Source organism: Amblyomma mixtum, chromosome 1, assembly GCF_055824585.1.
Source record: "Amblyomma mixtum isolate Tamu chromosome 1, ASM5582458v1, whole genome shotgun sequence".
NCBI classification, from domain to species: Eukaryota; Metazoa; Arthropoda; class Arachnida; order Ixodida; family Ixodidae; genus Amblyomma; species Amblyomma mixtum.
In genome coordinates this window covers 43,446,824-43,467,869 of record NC_143012.1, presented here as the reverse complement: position 1 = coordinate 43,467,869, position 21,046 = coordinate 43,446,824, and the positions used below count along the sequence as shown (strand labels likewise).

Here is a 21,046-nt window from a genome sequence, read left to right as displayed (position 1 = left end):
AAGGCTTCTAAGATTTCTCGTTCCACCTGCGTTTCGCCGCGCCTATTGATTCTGACATTATGCAACAGATGAGTTTAGTCTTTGCAGTGGTTGCAATGTCTTGAGCGACATTGAAGCATTGAACGAAAGCAAAATTCCATTGAATAGAAATGGTCAAGCCAGCATTAAGAATGAACTGTTGGCAGTGAGCGTGATCGTCGGTGTAGTATGTTGTTCTTCTCACTGTCACTATCCAGTGTATAAAGACAAGACAAACAAAATTAAACCTATGCGTAAATGCGACTAACATGCCAGTTTTAACCATTGTTTTACACTCCAAATGAAAACAAAATTAGGCGCGCACGGACGATGGACACAGGAAGAGTGCAGACTACAAGAGCATCGACGTTGCAACTGACGGTAGACATTTGACCGCTTCCCATATGGAACTTACATGGTATGTTAGTTAAGATTGAAGCATTCTTGCTTATACTCTGGAGCTTACGTGAAAGACCACCAGAAAGCATGTCAACAACGGCAGTCCAATTTTTTCTCCTCACGGGCGTCGCACAGAATTTGGTCATGTGTTTTCACCGCTGTCGGTGGCGTCAAATCATCCGCTAAGCCAACGCCTCATGTACAAAATCCGCATCGCGGACGTTTCTGCAACAGATCCACTCTCGCTGCGTAAATTTATTCCCGGCACAAGGGTGAATTTCTAATACTGATTGGTTTTAGCTTTATGGGGTTTAACGTCCCAAAGTGACTCAGGCTGTGAGGGATGCTTTCTAGCACTGGAGTATTTCCTGTTAATTAGATGCAGTTGTTGATAAAGGTATATTTGCATCCTTGCGACTTGCATATATCTCAGGGTAAGGTAAGTATCGGGAACCTTAACTAGAGCCGATGTTCGCGCTACTCCCTTCGATTTTCATTGAAGCATCCGCAGCAATCAGTGCAGCTTACGAAAGTTTGTAATGAATTCGCTTTTCGTGCTCGTCGATATGCATGATCATCTCCTATGAAAAGGACTCTAAGGGCAAAGACAACAGCAGATAAGCTGAGACTTCGAAGAAGACTCAAGGCACGATTTTCGCTTGCCTGAATCCAAGAAACACAAGTACTTAAAATTTTGTTTTCGTTTCTTCACGCACGTGGCTCGGCTTAACGAACTTCTCGATAGAAATGCAACGACAAATCCGATGCAGCTTAGATGTTAATATTACCCACGAATGCTGACCGGGAATCATTTCGAAAGAAACCGGGTTCATTTCGACTGGAAAGTTAATCTTAAGGCTGTGCATACAAATTGCTAAAGTTCATGTAATGATGAAGCAATCTGCTTTCAGTTGAAACTTCAAAAACTGGGAGCAATAAAAAGAATTCTAAACGCATACATGACATGAAACAACTCTTCAGAATTCAAAAACCTGAATGTTACGGAAATAAACAAAACTTTACAGCTGATTTCTCACTACGTTAACGAGTGGCTTCCAAAACTTCTGGAGTCCCAAAACTTCCGAAAGCAGTTCGAGAACAACGTAAGAAAATGAAGGTACCGTCTTTTCCACAAGTAACTGGGTTTGCTTCTCTGCCGTGTACTCTGAACACAAATACGCCTATATAGGAGTAAGAAAGGAATAAGCGTTTCTCTAAGGAGTGTGCTAGAGGTCAGCTTACCCACTTTTTGCTCTTTTCTGTTTAGAGGGATATAGTGGGGCCCTTATGACACCCGTGAAGCCAAAAGGTCTCAAAAGCTGGGGACAGGGGTTCTCCTAACTTTACATAGATTTAGAGCCTAAGGGGTTGCGCAAATGCTCCAATACGCGCCTAAGAAGCAAACCCCATTGCTTGGTTACTTTTAACAATTGCGGTGCCTATTCAGCTCGCATCTCCGATACAAAACTGCGATAGGAATAGTCAGAGCCTTTCGACGTAAGTTTTCGCTGAAAGCGATATGCATGATATCAGACTGAGAAAGAGAGAAGCTCTTTAATAAAAAAGCAGAGAATTCAGCTGGCGTCTAAAAATCGCTGGCATTCTACTGTGCGTGGGGAAGGGAATTTGGAAGATAAAGGCAGAAGGAGAGCGGCGCGAAAAGGTGGAACAACAAAAGGGGGAGGAGATAAAACACGGCCATTAAAAGGGTAACAGGTGTATCGGCGAGTAATGATGTTTCAGATCAACTGATGAAGTGAACTGTTCTGCGACATATGACCTAACAAAGTTCACTGCGTGAAGAATGGCTGAGGCTAACATGCAAGGTGAAATTAGATCTTGTCAATATGTCCAGTGTCCCTTAAATAAAAAACGAATGCTCTCAATTTTAGCCCATTCTTTTTCAACTCAGCATTACAGAGGCTTGTAATTTTGATGTCCAATGTAACTGATCAAAACAACCTTTCTTGTTGTTACAGCAACTCAAACCACCTTCAGTTGCCTTTAGAGAAAAAAATATTTTTTTTGTTGTGCACAACCTGAAGCATATCTTTTTAATACTCCAGTCCACTGCGCATCCAAGCAGAAGCATCCGTGTTCAGAACGTGTTAGTGATTTTCACGGGTCGCAACCGAGATATCGGTCGTGATGCAAGCCATAATTGAAGGCTTCCGTTTATTTTCGGCAAACGAAAAATGTATTGAAACGTCGGTATGCTAGCGCTGTTGCATCTCGACTTCGTAAAAATGCGGTCACCTCAGCTAGAATAAAACCTGCGACAATGTACATGATCGCAGAACACCACATACACTGAACCATCGCGTTGCAAGACGGCATGGGGCATGAAAAAACATCAGAATACGATTTCAAAAAACTTCTTGAGAACTTGAAGAAATCTCCTTATTGATGAACATTTGTTTTCCTGGCACAATAGGTTTCTGGTGTTTATTTTTTTCTGCGAACAGAAAGAGATCGCAGAAATTTGAATCCATTGGTTGCTCCTTAGGAAAATGGTGCTCAGCTGGTGGCCCGGAAGACGTGGGTTCGATCCCGGCCGCGGCGGTCACATTTCGATGGATGCGAAATTCTAGACGCCCGTCTACTGTGCGATGTCAGTGGACGTTAAAGAACCCAAGGGGGTCAAAATTTCCCAAGCCCTGCACTGAGGCGTCCCTCATAGACTCAGTCGCTTTGGGACGTTAAATCCCCATTAACCATTAACCAACTCATTAGCAAAAACTTCCACAGTTATTTCAATGTGCTGAGTTATGTGTCCTTAAATTCGTTTTACGATGACCATGCTTGCAATGATCGCGTGTCGAAGAGACACATGGGCAATGGGGACCTTCTGACGGGTTAGTTGGTACATGATCGTTGATTAAAAGCATGCGCTGAAATTAGTAGCACAAGAACAACCAAGCGAGCCGCTTCTGTCCTGTCGTCTCTCTTAGTTCCTCCCACGTTTCTCATTTCAGCGCTCGCTGTTTATTCAAATACTGGATATGAGGGACTCGTTAGTGGACAGCTCCGGATTAATGTAGACCTCATGAGGTTATTTAACATCTGCTGATATCGCACAGTACACGGGTACCTTTATCACTTAGCCTCCACCAAAACGCCACATTTACGCGCCTGTGATGTTGCGGTGATTTTACTTCTCTCGTCGTCATCATCATCATCCTGACTACGCCCACTGCAGGGCAATGGCCTCTCCCATGTCTTTCCAATTAACCCCGTCCTCTGCCAGCTGCGGCCACCGTGTCCCCACAAACTTCATTATCTCATCCCCCCGCCTAACTCTTTGGCGCCCCCTGCTACGCCTGCCTTCTCTTGGAAACCACTCCATTATTCTTAAGCACCACCGGTCATCTTGCCTTCGCATTACATGCCCTGCCCAAGCCCATTTCTTCATCTTGATTTCGATTAGGATTTCATTAAATCCCGTTTGTTCCCTTACTCACTCCACCAATTTCCGATCTCTTAACGTTACAGCTATCGTTTCTCTTTTCATAGCTCGCTGCGTTGTCCCACTCTCGTATCAGAACCGTAATAAAAACCTATATCGAACGCGACATCTGTTCTTATGTACTTTTTATTAGAATTATTCCGAATTTACTTTTATTTGTGTCGCTCTTCTTAGGAATTTCACCTGCAGCCTGAATGAAATTGCTGCCTTGGAGCTTGATTGAGTGCAGCTCGCGCAATAATTGTATCTTGAAGGGTGTGAAAGATTTCAAAATAAATTATTTAGAAAGAACAGCGTATCTCTTCCGTCTCTCTCACCTCTTCGGGCACAGCGCGTATGTTGGTGAACCCCTTGCGGAAGACGACGAAAACGCGCCTAGCACCGCACCGGAGCGCCGAGGTGGCGCAGTCGAAGGCCGTGTCTCCGGCGCCGAGGACGATTACGTTCCCGTGCAGGCTGGGCAGCGACTGCTTGCAGCGGCACATTCCTGTCGACAGAAAACGGGGACGAAGGAATGCACAACACTGTTGGCCGAGGAACGTGTCAGGGACTGCTTAAGGAATGCGAGTGCATTCTTTTCGCTATGCTGGATGTGACACGGCGGCCGACATGCGCAAGGCCACTCTGAGACGACGCAAACACTGGCGCGTTTTGTGTACGGAAATGAAAACAAAACACTTTTGGGGCTCGCCTTGAGCGAGCATGAGTCTTGGTTTGGCCAGTACGGAAAGAAAGGCGCTTTATTTAGTTTATAAGTATTAAACAGTGAGCGCGAGGTGTGAAGGTGGTGGAAATATTCATGAAAACTAAAGGATCATGTCTGTTTTTCATTCAGCATACAACTTAAAAGAAAGGACCTAAAGAAAACTTCCTTAGTACAAAAATCTAAATACGTTTCGAACACATAATCCTACATAATAGTTTTTGACTAAATGCTCAGATGTTCCTTTTGCTGTAGCTTCTAGCTGTAAGCTCGCTTTTTTTTTGGTAGTTAAGTTAAGGAAGAAAAGGGCAGAGGAAGGTTTGTGTAGACCTAAGGAGATGCCTATGTGGCTCGTATAGAGTGAGTTTCGCCTCGTTTCGAGCTTGTCGGAATCAGCCTTTCAGCTTACGCGACACAGCCATGTAATGAAAACCGGCACTTAGTACACTTTATTTGACCGTAGTTAATTTCGGCTGTCAGTATCAGCGACCAATAAGTTACGAGCGCATGGCATGCTTCAAATAATGGACGATATCGCGGTTACCGCACCTTAAATTCAAAAACTAACCGCGTTCCCTTGAATCAAACCAGGCCTAATTTGTAGCACTTGTATAAACATTCTTGTGAAGGCTCTTTGCATCTTGTCATAAGTGGTCGCAAACCGACTTATACAGGTGCATATTTTTTCGCTCTTAATATTCAGATAGTTCCTATTGGCTCGAAGCTCTAATGCTTGTTTCTTTATGCTCAAAGCCACAGGTGAGCGGCTTCGACCCCTTTGGGTTGCGCAATGCAACAAAACCAGATTTATCTGGAATGACAGTAGCCGCGTGCATCTGCTTCAAGGTTATTCGAGATTGACGTAGGTAATTTCCCCACCTTATCTCGAAAGTTCTTCGTCAGCTTTAAATTAAGCGTTGCCGAGAACAGCGGTCGTTCTTGGACAACTGCCGAGCAGTTCTTTGACGGCGCAATTCGGCCCTATAAAACTTTTTATTTGGACGCATTTAGCTATTTTCTTGCTTGTCTCGCTGCCTCCACCACCACGTGACCCTGTTATGGATGTTTGAGGCATGGTTTTCTTGCCGTCTTCATCTCCGATTTTCTTTAAAATCTGCTTGAGTGGACTATTGCGTAGTCTTGCTTGCTAACACACAGGATGCGTATTGCGGACCTACCTGGCTTGCTGGCCTTCGACACCAGCGGCAAGAATGTCTTAGATGTAAAGAATCCGTGACTCGAGTCCAAGCCTTCAAATATTGGTATGACTTTAGGATCCGGTAGACCTGAAATGTAGTGGCGCGCTTAACAAGAGCTTCAAAAAAAAAGTACATCATCAGTCGATATCTTTTCTGTAACTCTCAGAAAATCAAAGCATTTTCCTACTTGCCTATGCCAAGAAAGACTGCATCGTAGTCCTTCTTAAGAGACTGAAGCGTGAAGTCTCGTCCTAGAGCCTTGTTGAATTCGACCTAAAAAGCCAAGCATGGTGTTAATGAGGAGTTCCATCGGTAATTACAAATTGTGTGCATGTTTTATACTTACTCTGACACCCAAGTCTTTGACAAGGTCTAGCTCGAACGACACAACATCGAACGGTAGCCGATACTGTGGAATCTCCGCTGAGCTGCAAGAGATAAATTTTATCATTAGAGAATATAACTCTTGCCCATGCCGATATTCCAGCGGTATGAGCACGGACATCATGGCCTGATAAGGAGGCTACGCTCTCTTGAGCTTTGTTGTTGTTCGTGGGTGTTTACCTTTGAGATCCTCCAAGCAGATCATACATTTCAATACCTAGCAGCGTATTCCCGTGTACAATAATTACTCTCTGAGGTGTATCAATAAGGTGTTCTTCTCATCCAAAAGAGCACCGAAAGTGCTTGAAAAGGCATGCATGACGATCATAATATAACTGCACATACCTGCGCGTCATTCATACATATTTGTTGATAAAGTTCAAAATACGCATCATAGCCGTTTAAAAGTTGCTAACGCACACTAAAAAAAAAATCCTGAAAGCAACTGTTTAAGCCTTGCAAAGTGACGTGTGCTTAAAAGCTGCTAAGTGTACTTTCTCACACGCTTCAGGAGCCCTTCTCACTAACAGGAGCTAGCCTACCTGAGTCCACCGAAGTAAGCCTGCTTCTCGAAGATGACGATGTCTGAGTATCCAAGTCGGGCCAGGAACGTGGCACAACTCATACTGGCTGGGCCACAACCGACCAGGGCGATCTTGGCCCTGTAGCTTGCCGGAAGTTCGTGCAGCGGGGGAAGGTTCGGTGGCCGTATTTGAGGGACCCGCATTTGCTTGAACACCTGTTCCAGCAAGAAAAGGCAAGCAGCGGTCACACTTCACACCTTGTATCTTGTGAAAAAAAGAGCAAACAAAACGGTGGGGCAGCGTATGAGTATCGAGCGTCAGCAATATTGAACGAATATTGCGTCAATATCCATCTTCGCTATATCCGGTGCAAAATTTTTCGTTATATCGGGATATCTACTTTTTTGCGCCAACGTATGCAGCGCACGAAGACAAATCGTTTGACACCACTTCGAATGTCCTACGTCAATTATAGCTTGGCCGTAATGAACGTTTTAAATTTCAAGAAGTCATGTTTTGGGGAACTAAAGGTAGTCGGTGCGAATCCCTTACTATCGCTTTGATTCGACTAGTAATCTTATGCTTCGTAACGAGCTTAATCGTTTGATACCACTCTGCATGTTCTGTGCCAATTAGGTGGTCCACAATCTGTCTACCAATGGTACCACCCACTAGTCCCACTTGAATGACTCTGTGTTTCATATTAACGTGACCTTGAGTAATGCGAGTACTAGAGCTAACTCTCTGATCAAGGGGTTGTACTATTTTTAATGTCATTCAGTATCAATGTCACTAGCGTCTAAGCCTATGGCAGAGTTATAGCACAGTCTGGTTATAGACGCAATGGAAAAATTGCTATTTATATACAAAAAGGCAAAACTAGACTTAAAACAGGGAAATATTCTTTATAGAAGTCAGACATTTTTATAGCATGGAAAAAAGCTGCAGACGTGCCACACTGCGCGGAAAGGGGGTTCAAAAATTAGGGGGCACTTTGTTGAGCGTGGTGTTTCTGCTTGTGTCACTGATGTGTTGTTAAGGTGTTAAGCTTCGCCTCTAAGAGCGGAACGCGACAGCGTCTTGCAACGCTGCCAGGGAGTCAATTGAACGCCATCGCCCGTTCGGCCATTGCCTCCTCTATGCCTTGCTCGTCGGTAAATTGGTTTTTGAGGAAAGGAAATGTAACTGTCTCTCGTATCTCGGTGGACACCTAAACCTCGTCGTAACGGGAAGGGAGGAAGATGGGAATGAACGAAGACACCGTACTCACTAGACGCGCCTTTGTTCATTCCAATCCATTGAGCTGGCATGGCGGATAATAAAGAAAAAAAAAGAGCTGGCATGGCGGAGTGGTAGCGTGGTCGTCTCGCACTACGGAGACCGGGGTTCGATTCCCGAGCTCGGCCAATTTCCTACTCGGTTTTATTTATTTATCTGGTCTGACTAGAAAGGTTAATTAGGCTAAATGGTTAAGTAAGCAATTAACTAAACTCAGTCCCACTTACTTGGAGCATCACTGTACGGTCCCTTTAATTGGTTGTATGGTTACTAGCCAAAGTACAATTGGCCCCGTTTGAAATTCGCGCACTGTGACGTCACGACCGTTTCGACGAACTGAAAAGTGTGACATTTCTGTCGACAACCCCTGCTTACAACGATGAGGCATTAAAGGCTTCCGCCTTAACAGAAAAAGAAGGCATAAAAATAAAACGACAAAAAATAAAGAAATTAAGACAGAGGAGGGAAAGGTGTGATTATTAAATTTGGATATGGTAATTGCAAGCGCAGATAAAAAATGATTCTGAAATTTTCAAGAGGTGGCAAAATTCTTCCAGGGGGGAAAAAGGGCTCAGTGCATGGAGATACTGCGAATGGCCCGGAAGGAGAGTCTTTAAGATGATAAAAAATTCCTAAACAATGGCTTCAACAAAACGTACTCAGCAGTCAACAAACTATTTTTTTTTTTGTAGTATAAAAAATATCCCATAACCGCACTACTTCGAAGCCATTATCACTCATTGCTTACATCAGTAGCGAACTGCTGCAGGCCACCGATGTTGATGGGTCCTTCTTCGGAGGCGTACAGGTTGCAGCCTCCCACACAGAGATCACTTGTCGGGCACACCATACCGCAGGTGAGGCCCAGGGGATTGTCCGAAAAGATGGCCTTGGCGGCGCCGTAGTAGTTCTGCGGGTGAGAATCGGTAGCCATTATTATCCATTACATTACGCTCTAATCAAGCAGAAACGGTGTACCGTCTTTGTCAAAAGTAACCAGGCTGCATGGTTCGCTTCTAGCTTGTATAGTGGAGCCCTTGTGGCTTTCCTAGCGATCAAAACGTGTTGGAAGGCAAGAAGACCCCCAGTCCTTACCTTTAACGGCCATTTCATCTTCAGGGAAGCTGTAAGGGCTCCACTGTACGAGCTAGAAGCAAACCATGCAGCCTGGTTACTTTTGACAAAGGCTGTACACATATTGCAAGACAGACTGCATGAGTTTCTGAGTTAGTTTAATTAGTGAGCTTCTAACTATACATTATCGTTATCATTTCCCTGATCTCTTGAAAGCTTTAGGCAAAGCTTGGTAAAACTGCTAAACCGTAAGGAATGCCTTAATCGTGTTAATTAACCAGAATTACGTATTGTACACCAACCTTTGTCGATATGCTGCTGATGAATGCTTTGATGTCGAGCTGCGTGGGGCAGCTCTTTTGACACGGGGCGTCGGCACATTTTAAACATCTGTAAGAAAAGGAGGCTCAGTCGTTAACACGACCGAGTTAATCATATTCTAGTGCAAAATAATTAAGGAAATGAACATAGATAGGACATCTAGGGTGAAGAACAAGTAACCGTTGGTCAGTTAGGCTAGCAATACGTTGAGAGCTTGGAGCTGGTAAAGATTCGCACTGGCGTAATAGTGCAAGAAAAAAACGGACCAGAAGAATGGAATACAGACGACAGGAGCTAACTTCCTCTTTGTCCTCCTTTCTTTTGGTCCATCGTTGTTTTTTGTTTTTTCCCTACTGAAAAATCCGGTATGAATTTTGAACCGGAACCGCATACCGGGTTATTGTACAGGATTTGCGATACCGGATTACCGGAATATCCTGTATAAAACAGGACAGTCCTGTATAATACAGGACTCTCCTGTTTTGTACAGGATACTCAGGTAATCCGGTATCGCAAATCCTGTACAATAACCCGGTATGCGGTTCCGGTTTAAAATTCATACCGGCATACAGGACAGTCCTGTATTCTACAGGCTAGGCCCGTATTATACAGGAGGGCCCTGTATCACAGGACAAAGGCAGGAATCAAATGCTTCAAATATATCCCACTTGGACTAAATCTGCCCAACAACTGGGGCTATAAGTGTACATGCCAAATGCTGCAATATACAGAGCCTCAGAAACTGGTAAGCTGCGATTATCAGCGACTCGTATTGCAGTCGATGTGCAATTGTGTTATTTGCTCCCAGCTTTTACCAAGTATTGGTAGCTTGGTGAGTATTATAATGCATCAAAAACTCCAAAAGATGTTTATTTTTTTCGCATGTCTTGAGCCAGCTCACTGAGGTAATAATTTAACTCTTTGCGACGATCTACCGGCGCTGGGGTCTCTACAGGGTGCTGGCCAATGAAGTAGTCAAAAGCACCTGCTGAAAAGTAAATATGATTGGTTGTACATAATGCCCCCAGCTTATCATTTAATTGGGCACTGACACACAACATAATGCATTGAGAACTGTGACATGCAACTTACGGCCATTATTACTTTATTCATTGCGCAAATGCATAGAATCGCTTCAATTATTTAAATATACTGAGCATTCTTTAGCCAAAACACTACGCACACTAAATATAGTCGAAACGTTGAATCAAGATGCAAGAATATATCTCGTTAGTGTATGTATGCTCTCTGCAAAATTCGATGATATTCATAGGCATATTTATTTAACCATGACATGAACGCCCGCCCTGAACTTGAAAATTTGTATCTTTCAACCACACAAGAACACTGCCTGGTACATAAGAGAAAAAGATATATTTACAGATACCAGCAGTCTAGGGCAAACATCGCGTCCTATGAATTTTAGAACCGCACCTTGTCCATATTTTAGCACCGTGATAAATTATTAGACTTCGACGATTGCTTCGATGCGCAGACACAACGTACAGTACCTTAGAATCTCGCACAGTCCGTATGTCGACGTCGTCGCGGCGAACAGCACGCTCCCACGTAATCTTACGTTAGTCTTTTGGGAACGAAAACACAAGCACTTTTGGTCCGTTGTCATAGTTTCCTCTACAGTTGGGCACGCAGCAGCGACCCATTGCTTCAACAGCAGGTCACGACACGCAAAGATTTAGGTATCACGATGACAAGCAATTTCCTAGCCCGCACTCACGAACGCAACAGCAATAAAACGCAGCAGCGCACGCTGACATGTCCGGCTACACGACTACGGAAGGGTGCAGAACTGGTTGAGGGAAGAAAGGAGACGTCTCAGTGTCGGAGGAATGCGGAGGGGTCAACGGCCAAAGTTGCTGACGTCAGAGCGGGGGGAAAGGAAAGCGCGCAGGCCTTGAGAATTCTCATACCCAGGAAAAGCAGAGAAGGCAGTGATGAGAGAAAAAAAAAAGCTTTAAAAAAAATGAGAAGAGACGGGTTACTCGTGTAAGGTTTCTACAGGTGGTTTTTGTTTTTATTTTGTTCTCTCGAGCGCTGTATCTTTTAGCTAGCACGAAGCGTCGCCCTTAAGGGAGCACCCAAGCTGCCGGCTCCGTTGAATTAACCTTTTCTTCGTCGATAGAAATGTTCTGGACGATTTGTGATTAGTATGCCTTCCTGATGGAGTGAGGGGTGGGGCCACTCGCGATGGCGCTTGGACAAGTTGCGTTATCAATGGACTATCATTTGATGAAGAAGAAGTGCAAAGAATTCCTGCACGAAAACCAAGAATTTTATTTCTTCACCGATGCGTCGCTACAGACTGCCGCTAGCGAACATTAAGAAAGCTGCTGCAATGAACGCGACAGTAACAAACCTTTTGGAGCCTCTGGCGCAGTCACCGGAGGCTCGCCATGTTTATCAGCCAGTCGTGAAGTTCTGCACTGTGAAACCCAGAGTAATCTGCGCAGGACTTACGAAGACTGCTGGCGGATGTATATTAGCCGTTTGCCCGCACACAGCAGCCCTGGCTTTGTCAGGGTGCTGCACGGGAAGCCAATATGGCGGTTGCGCTCCATTCACCTTCATGCAGCCCCCGCCTTTCATACACAAACTGCATGTTTTGCCACGCTTAGCCCTTTTCTTTTCCTAACCCTTTCAACAAAACCGTGTATGTGTTGATTATCGCACTTATGCGCACGCTTACCCCCCCCCCCCCCCCTTCCCCTTAAAAATATCTGCTGGCGTACAACAGTCAATCTGCAGACCAAGCACCAAAACCGCAGCACATATCGCTCTGAATACAGGCTGGTATGTCCGGTTTGAGCTCCGTACCGGACTAGTCTGTCCGGTTTGAGTTCCGTACCGGACTGGTCTGTCCGGTTTGAGCTTCGAACCGGGAATGGACTGTCCGGTATGAGCTCCGTACCGGAGCGGTCTGTCCGGTTTGGGATCAATACCGGACCGGTATGAACCGGTATAGCGATCAAACCGGACGGGTCTCGCCGGTATGAGAGTGATACCGGACCGGTATGAAACCGATATGTTCCGGTAAAATCCGGTTTGCCGCGATACCGGATTTTTCAATAGGGTTTACTCTGTCTTACAAGTGTGAATCTGTTAGGCTGTTGGAGTGGATTTCAAGGGGATGTAAACGTAGCCACGGGAGGCAGAGAGACACTTAGAGAGTTCAGACAGGAAAATTTGCATTAATAGGAAGAATGCTGCTGGCACAAACCATCGTTATGTTTCTCGCAATGAAGAAAAAGGTACAGTGGCGGAGCTCCTGCTGCTGTGTCAATTTGTTGAAATTCTAACTTTAAGTCCAAAAATTATTCAAATACTCCACTCCTTGCACATGAGTGCGTTTGTATCTGATATGCACCCTGGCCAATTCCCCGCCGTGGGTATGGGCCATTGAGCCTGAGGACATCATTATCATCATCATCATCAATCTGCCAATAGTTCAGCCGCAGGACGGCCAACTAGCTCCTTGTTCGCTGCGCAGTTGCGTCGCTCCACCGATGGTGTAGCTGGCGCCACCTATGGCAGCTTCGTTGCAACCGGTCGTAGCCGAAAAATTTATGGAAAGATGTTTTTTTTTCACCTGACATGCTGACATTTAAAATGGGGCGTAATGTTAGAAATATGCCTTAATTGTTCCCAATGCACCGTGCTTTGAGAGAAACCTAATAATTGCGACAGGTGATTACACTGCGCCTCGTAGAACGAAAGGGCGTTTCAGCTCGGTATCTTTCGCTCCATTACCAAGAAAATTTGTCACTGTGTATAGTTTGATATGGAAGGGCGTAGCCCTTGTCGTGCAGTGGACGTAACATGATTGATTGATGATTATGATAGAAAAGACAAAGAAAATGCTGCATTCGATACATTATGTTTTCAATACCTCCCCGCCAAAGCAGATGATACTGGATAAATGTGTGCTATCAAATTATCACTCCTGTGACTTGTTGCTACCAAGAAGTAGATAGTCGTGAAATATTGCTAACATTAAAGACGGGATACATCATAGCGTAGTAGGTGTGACAGCCAAAAAAAAATTTAGACGGGACGAGTCCAAAGTAATCCACCTTTTTAAGCTGTCTCTTGTGTTGCTTCATAAAGTGATCTTTCTTTAACAATCAGCACGTTAGCCTCACCGCACACATCTCTAATAATATATGCAAAGCTTTTAGCGTCGCAGGCCTTACCTAGCTGCCTCTCTTAGGGCACCTCGTTCACTCAGCGTAGTATGCTTTATGTCATCGAAGTTCTTCTCCAAAGGTTTGCAGCTCTGAAATTATATAGTTGTGCTTGCTATTAGCACCACGAATGAAAGAAATAACAGTTCACTAAAAATCAGTCAAAAACACACTCACACAAACAATTTTCGGAGTCAAAACCGAATCTGAAGCTTCTGCGTTAAGATTCACATGCAGTAGTCTCTGCTTTTATCCCGTTACATCATGGTCAATAGAAAAGGCATTTCTTGAAAAGGATCATATGCTCCGTTAGTTGGCGTCCTTACATAAAACGTGGCAAGTGTACTTGCATTTCATTGGACAAGCGGACTCCCCGGACTGTTCCACATGTAGTGTGCTAGAGACTGTAGAGCATGTTTTAGTGTCGTGCACAGCATATGCACGCGAAAGACTCATGCTGCCATCTATTTTGCAGTCTTTTGACACCAGGCCCCTCTCGGAGGATTTGATCCTCGGCGCTTGGCCAGATGGTTCGAGGTCTCTACGGGCAGCACGGGCGCTCTCACGCTTCTTAAGCGATACGGGCACTGACTCGAGTTTGTAATGTTAACAAGTGTGCCGTGTCTTTTTTCATCAGCCTCCTCCCGTCATCATCATCCCCCATCGTGACCCTCTTTTTTCTCCTCTTCCTGTTCCCCAATGCAGAGTAGCAGGCCCGGTATTCATTTTTCGGGCCAATCTCTCTGCCTTTCCTGCAGCAAATCTTATCTCTCTCTCTGGCCCCATTCTAAACCTCATGTAGACAACTTAAGCAACTCGGCTAGTATGCATTTATAAGTGGCATGAAATTAACAAGACAACGTCATGTATTTAATGGCTTAAAGGACTTCTGCTTCAGGTGCGGTGCTTCAACGTAAACCTGATGTAGACAAAGTAAACAACTCGGCAAGCATGCATTTAAAAGTAGCATGAAATTAACAACACAATGTCGTGCATTTAATGGCTTAAAGGACTTCTGCTTCAGGCACCGTGCTCCAACAACTCCCATTTCCACGCCTTTGACTCTAAAAGATGTGAGCAGAATATCACAGAACTTTCTAGCTACTGCCACCTCTTCGGCAGAGCGTGTGCGTTACCACACGGTGGCGCAGTGATCGGTGCTGTTAACTAGATTTCAGATTATAATAGATTGAGATCAGATGCCGAAGGCAGATTGCTGTGCCAGCCCAGATGCTAACGAACAAATTAAGTGCAGCCGTTTTGATGAGGCAGCTGCGCTTCGCCCGCTGTGCCCACTATCTAAGAACCTCCGAGAGAGATTATCATTTCCCAAGCGTTATCAAACGCCCGTCGAACTCTGTACCTATCAAAGGTGGCGGAAACGTGATTCACCAGCTCCAGTTTTTGCTGTGGGCTAGAAGCATTTGTCCTTCGGTTTCTCTTATCGCAATATATTCCCGCCGAAGCGTGGCTTCCACTTAGCAGCGCTGCAAAAGACCGATGAAAAAGAGAGATAAGCGGATTCCACTTACGCCGCACTTCTTATCGCTATTCCTCTTCCAGTGCTGCTTGTTTCGCTTTGTGTAGGAGCTTGGTGTTATCGTCGTCGTATGCTTGACGCGTGGGTTAAGGGCTAGTATGTTCTGCGAAAAGAAAGACAATGCAGTCAAACTAGTACATTGACCGCAATAGCATAGGGGACAATGTTTCTTCATGTTTCTTCACTTCATTATATAACGAAGCGTTGTTTCATGCGCTTACTAGAGGGAATCACATGGTCAAACTTAGCACAGCATCCACAGTCAACAGCGCGGCACTAGAATCTGGAAAATGGCTCACACGCCCTAGATTGGCCCAGGTGAGATCAATGTTTTAAAAACACCCTAGATGTCTGCCGCAAGCTTCTACAGGCTTCCTTTGTAAAACCTCTCTCTCTGCCTCTCTTTCTGTCTCTGTAAACTAAGACCGCAGCAAATGAACGAAAACTAGATTGTCGAATTTGTTTGCACAAGAGTGATAATGTTTCAAGGAGCGCGCGACAAGGTGTTACGCTCCACGCGATATCAACTCATTTTCCTAATCTGTCCCTCATAAGTGGTCAGACCCACCTGCGCCATGTGATCCAATAGATAGATGCGCTGCTCTCTTTAATTCAACCTCTAGTTGTTACCGCGGTAGAAGCCATTATAACTAGAAGTCATTATAGGGAGAGCGGGGAAGGGGGGTGCTTGGTGAGGGGGGGGGGGTACATGTTTTCCCCAGAAATCGGTGCATAACGACAGTACTTGCCTAAAACCAACAAAAAAAAAGCAGGCAGTTCTCGGAATCTAGACACAACCGGCATTTTTGCATTGATGGCCAAAATTTCGGACCATTTTCAGGTACGGCATGAACGTGGCTAAGTAACAATAAGACAACCGAATTATCTCCAAAACAACACGTTATGTAGGCAATTGCAACCTTCTTAGTCAGCTAGTTTCTTTCTTTGCTTACTTGTTTTTCAGCCAGCCGCTTGTTCGCTGTGTATAACACATAACTAAGGAACTGAGAGACTGTCATGCGCCATGTTACATGTGTTTCCACGTGGCATGTTACATATTTCATTCAGGAGCGCGTGTCGCAGCGATTCGCTCACTGCGTTGGGCGTACGGTGCGAGTTAGTGAAAAGGCGTTCCTAGACAGCTTGTAGCCGACCGACGGTACACCGCAGGCTGGCAACGTCTACGGTTGCATATCTCACGCGCGCCGAGCAACAGTCAGTCAAAACACGTGCTCGCTCTTCTGTCCTTGAGAGACGGGTCACTCAGCGTAAAGAGAGCCTCGGCGTCCTGTCACGAGGTGTTGTGAAAGCCTATCTCGCTTTCAGTGCCACCCTTGGAACGTCGGCGTGCTGTATTGCAATACGTGTTTGGATTTCTTGATTTCGCTCTCTTCCGCTGCGCCCTCCGGCGGGAAAAATTCCAAGTTATAATAAAGTTAAGCGTGCTTGCTTCCTATTTCAGTTTTGCTGTAGTTGGCGGTAAAATAAAACGTGCTCTCTTCCGTGCTGTAGAACTGAGTTATCAACGCGTATAAAGACCCTGTCGCGGAGGGGTGTGCAGCTTGTGAATCAGCAGCGGGTTTAAGTTTAGGATCATACTTTACCCGAAATGAGAGCAGAAATTTTTCGCCCGCAAATTATTAAATCTGCTGCGCTTTATTCCGTTTACTTGCTTGGTCACCAGCTTCGCGTATTTATTATGCACAAGACTATTTAAAAAGTATTTTTTAAGTTGGTGTTTACAGATTTTAACCTTCCCCTTTACTCGTTGCATTGATTGTATATTCAAGTTTTTTAAAATTTATTATATGTTTGTTATGCAAATGCCCCTGATAGTTTCCTCCTGTTGTAACGCAGAAAATGTTCATCGTAGAATGTCACAAATTTTTATGCATACAAAAACCCGAACACACCATCTCAGACATAAAATAAAACAAAGAAAATCACAGCCGCTTTCCTTCAGGGTATGACGCAACCGAACGCCAAAGCCATCAAGCCACCACGGCGGGTGGAGACGTAAGGCTGACGATGTTTAACGCATACCCAGCGAAAGTTTCTAAACTACCCAGCGCTGTAAAATTCCATTACACGCGGCTGTTTCCTTACAAAAAGTTTTTAGGCAGTCTATAAACTGTCCTTAAACTTCTGTCTATAAAAGCTATGGAATCTCTTTAGACAAATCTTACGGAACAGTCTACATTCAACACAATGCTATAGAAAGTCTGTAGACAATATATAGATTTATGGCCATATACATTTAGCAGAATTTTGTCTATAGACTATGAATAGATAAAGAGAAATATCTATAGGAAAGCAATAGAGTCTATAAGATATCTACAGACTGTCTATAGACCGTTTTTATAAGGCTTCACAGACTGCTTATGGAATGCTAAGAGGCAAAGCTGACGTCGAACACGTGCTCGCAATTAACACCCAGATCACAGCCACTAAAATAGCGTGTGTGGTGCACACAAAGTACACAATTTAATTCGCAGCGTCACGTATATAAACAATAAACTGCAATTCGCAGCTCTTTAGGGTATAACAACGAACTGTAATTACATTAAGAAGATTATTTACAGGCGAGTTTTGGAACGAAATGGCTAGACAGAGGCTGTCCTGTTCCTTCGAATGTTTCTTCGTCATCCTTTACCTTCTAAGAAATAGCTAGCTTTTTGCGACGCCATATATTTTAGTACACCACTAACCCCTCGTTATCCCATTCAGAGCAACAAGAAATCAGCGAAGTATATGTAGCGCAGAGCTGCGTTTGTTAGAGCTAAGGTCAATAGTTGAGTTTATGTGGACCGAAACTCAGACGGACAAGTTATACAATCTCGCCGTAACTGCCAGCTGAGTCAACAACTATCTGCCAGCGACACTGTGTGCTATCTAGGTTAATCCTTGTCTCCTAGTTACGGCTCTCCACAAGCAAAGTGCTCTAGATAGCTTGAAGAGAACTGCCAAACGGGACAATGGAAAAGGCCAATGTGAAACTCCAACCCGGATCTACGAGCAACGCAGCTAGAAAAGGAATGCATTCACACGAGTATATATCTGCAAAATATAGTGTTCATTTCCCTACGCAAATGGGACATGCAGGAACGCGGGAATGTATATGTAGGATGATGATAAACCTTGCTTCTAACACTGTACGCATCGCCAACTATGGAGTCAGTCGACCGAAGTTTCGAGAGAATAACGGGGCATTTTTTGGGCGCCTCAGCCGACCCAAGGGGAGGGGAGGGGGGGGGGGGGGGGAAGAAAGTAAAAAAAGATGTCAATGGATTTGGGTAAATTAGGCCAAATGCGGATATGTGCGCTATCATGATGTGCTTCATGCTGCGGTACTCTGCTAGGTTAAGGGGGTTGTTGGTGTGTGTGTTCTTTCGTGCAAAAGTGAATAGAGGACATGGCAACACCTGCCATAGCAACAGGTAGCCTTTCCCCACTGCTCTCCTGCGCACTGGCTACACCTTGGCAAGTAAGCCAAGTGGTGGGCATGTGAGAAGTGGCGCAGTGGCACAAGGCAGGTGCTATGGCAGGTGCAGTCATCGGTGGGACTTGGGCTGGGTTGCTACCCAGGTTGCTCATCCCGAGCAGCTTCTTACGACTGAATGGGCTGCCACCTGGCGCGGTGGGCAGGTGAGTAGCCTGCCACAAAACAGGCTTTAGACAAATACACAACCCCAATATGCAGGTAACGGCTGCTATAAGTGTTGGCGCACTAAAAATAAAGAGAGAATGAGGTGCCGCAGTGAATGACTACGGAATAACTTCGTAAACATGAGTATCTTTAACACCCACTCACATCCCACAGCACACGGGCGCCTTCTGCCTTTCCCCTCCACCAAAACGCGGCCGGCACTGAAGGGCGAGAGCTTCTATGAGAAGAGCTGGAGGAGACGTGACGAGGGCACGTAAGCACGAGCATGCGCATGCGGGAAGCACAGAGTGTTATAAAAGAAAAGCTATACCCTAGAAGCCGCCATTCAATTCGTCCGCAATGGGTTTTTTTTTTTCCGTGTAAAGCCCTGCTGACACAGTTGTTTCTTTTTTTGAGTAAATATTGATGGTCGCTTGTATTTATTTATTGTGAGGTTTCCACTAACAGTCATACATCTTTTACAGTGGTGCACTCAGAGCAATGAAATCTAAAAAGGAAACTAACAGAATAAAAAAGAGTACCAAAAGTACAATTAAAACCTTAGAGACAATGACCACGACTGATAGAAACTTTTAAAAGTCAAAAGGTGTTAAAGCCTAGTCAGGTTTCGCTCAAAAGATTTCAAATCCTGATGAAATATATCAGGACCGCATGGTGTCATATCTTGTGCACATCATTCGTACAATGGCGCTTATTTTGAACGGTGGGACGTCAGGCGCATGTCAAGACCAAGATTAACGCCGGGTGCTCCCTCCTGGGGTTTTTTTTTACTTTCATGCTGCAAATTCATGCACAGATTACAGGTGAAGGGTAGTTCACTGTTCTTGAGCAGCGTCAACTCGTCTTCCGGCAAGCTGAGGCACATAATGTGAGCACGCTTGCAACACGAAGTACATGGTGCGCAATGTTTTGCTGTCTCTTTTGACAAAACACGTCTAATGGGTAACATGCTATCGAGCTTCCCGTGAGCACTTTCCAGCTTAAGTTATGTGACAACTTGCACATAACGTGTGAACTGGCATCTAGACGGCTTTGCTTCAAGCCTAGTAGCTTGGTTTCCCACAACTCCCACACTCCTTCGCTCCGTACGAAAGCGTGATTGTAGCGGTTTTATATCCAATCGCCAACCCTATCCCCCAACTATCTGAATATCTGCTACAATACCCTCGCTTGCAGTGTTAGTCCAGGTGCTGACACTCAAACAAGCTCTTCACAGGTGTAGTTGCTGATTATGTAGCACATCCTGCATGTCTTGTATATAGGGCCTTAATTTCAGCTCACTACAACATAATGCCTACTTGTAAGAGTAACTTCTCTTTTCTTTCTCTTTAGGGCTGTCCATCGGCATGTCGGACTGTACTTACTATAAAGGAGCTTCACCCGCTTTCAACGGTGACGTTGTTCACGTGTGCACAAGTGAGGTATTCTTCGGAATTGCATTGAAGAAATCTCCAATGACTCGCTATTATTGAAGCCGCATTGCGTGCAGTGGAAAGTGAACCTCGACCAGACACACGCAGATCCGGAAGCAGACTGGAGCAAGGTCATGCGACGCGACGAGGAGCAAGGAAGGATTCTAAGAATTAGGAGAGGAGGAAATGAGGGCACGCTGCCTACCTCGATGTCTGGCGGGTCGACGCTCAGCTGGTCAGGATATCCCGCGGACTGCATCCTGCTGCTCCGCGTAGGGCCGCTTAATGTCACCACACAGAGCCAGCAGGAACTGCCTGTCGGTTAATGTAACAGCCGCGGTGCAGTTGCGTTGATGGAAAAAAAAAAAGGACGGCGTGCTGAGGACGACACACGCAAGGTCAGGCACGCGACGCACACGGACGACCACAGCCGCTTCCCGGTTCGTGAAGGGAGCTGCAGTCGGAGCAAACTGGCGCAAGCGATTGCGGTGGTGGAGTGCGACAGAGAGAAGAGAGAAATAGAGAGAGTGAGAGAGAGAGAACAGCTGCCTGCCGCGCCGACGGCGTGGGTTACGGCGTGACGAAAGCTACGGGAGCCGCCGAAAAAGGCTGACGCTAGTAGAGAGGAGTTTAACTAACGAACAAAGGAAAGAACGAAGTTCATGTGACATTTCCTGCCAGCTGCTAGACTTCGAGAAAGGGGCAATGAGAAAGGGAAGATTGGAGATGCCCTCGAGGAGAGGGTTGTGGTAGCAGAGTCGCCCTTCCTCCCTCCTTCTTTCTTCCTTGTTATCAGTACGAGGGTCCCGCCAGCCGTTGTGTTCGGCGGCAATCCGGTTGGCCGCATGGCCTGAAGGGC

The 21,046-nt window shown here is 45.3% G+C and overlaps 1 protein-coding gene across 1 annotated transcript in view; it reads right to left on the bottom strand.

The window, feature by feature from the left end:
• The window catches only part of su(r) (dihydropyrimidine dehydrogenase su(r)), a 33,608-nt gene extending 12,805 nt beyond the window's left edge, over window positions 1-20,803 (bottom strand). Inside the window, exons 1-10 of the mRNA XM_089549278.1 lie at window positions 20,393-20,803; window positions 15,101-15,211; window positions 13,578-13,660; window positions 9,348-9,435; window positions 8,720-8,881; window positions 6,712-6,908; window positions 6,132-6,213; window positions 5,977-6,058; window positions 5,765-5,872; window positions 4,201-4,370 (exon numbers count right to left, since the gene is read on the bottom strand). Of these exons, the coding sequence (XP_089405404.1) occupies window positions 4,201-4,370; window positions 5,765-5,872; window positions 5,977-6,058; window positions 6,132-6,213; window positions 6,712-6,908; window positions 8,720-8,881; window positions 9,348-9,435; window positions 13,578-13,660; window positions 15,101-15,211; window positions 20,393-20,446 (1,137 nt within the window). The 5' untranslated portion in view covers window positions 20,447-20,803. The remainder of the gene's footprint in view (window positions 1-4,200; window positions 4,371-5,764; window positions 5,873-5,976; window positions 6,059-6,131; window positions 6,214-6,711; window positions 6,909-8,719; window positions 8,882-9,347; window positions 9,436-13,577; window positions 13,661-15,100; window positions 15,212-20,392) is intronic.
• Between the last annotated feature and the right edge of the window lie 243 nt (window positions 20,804-21,046).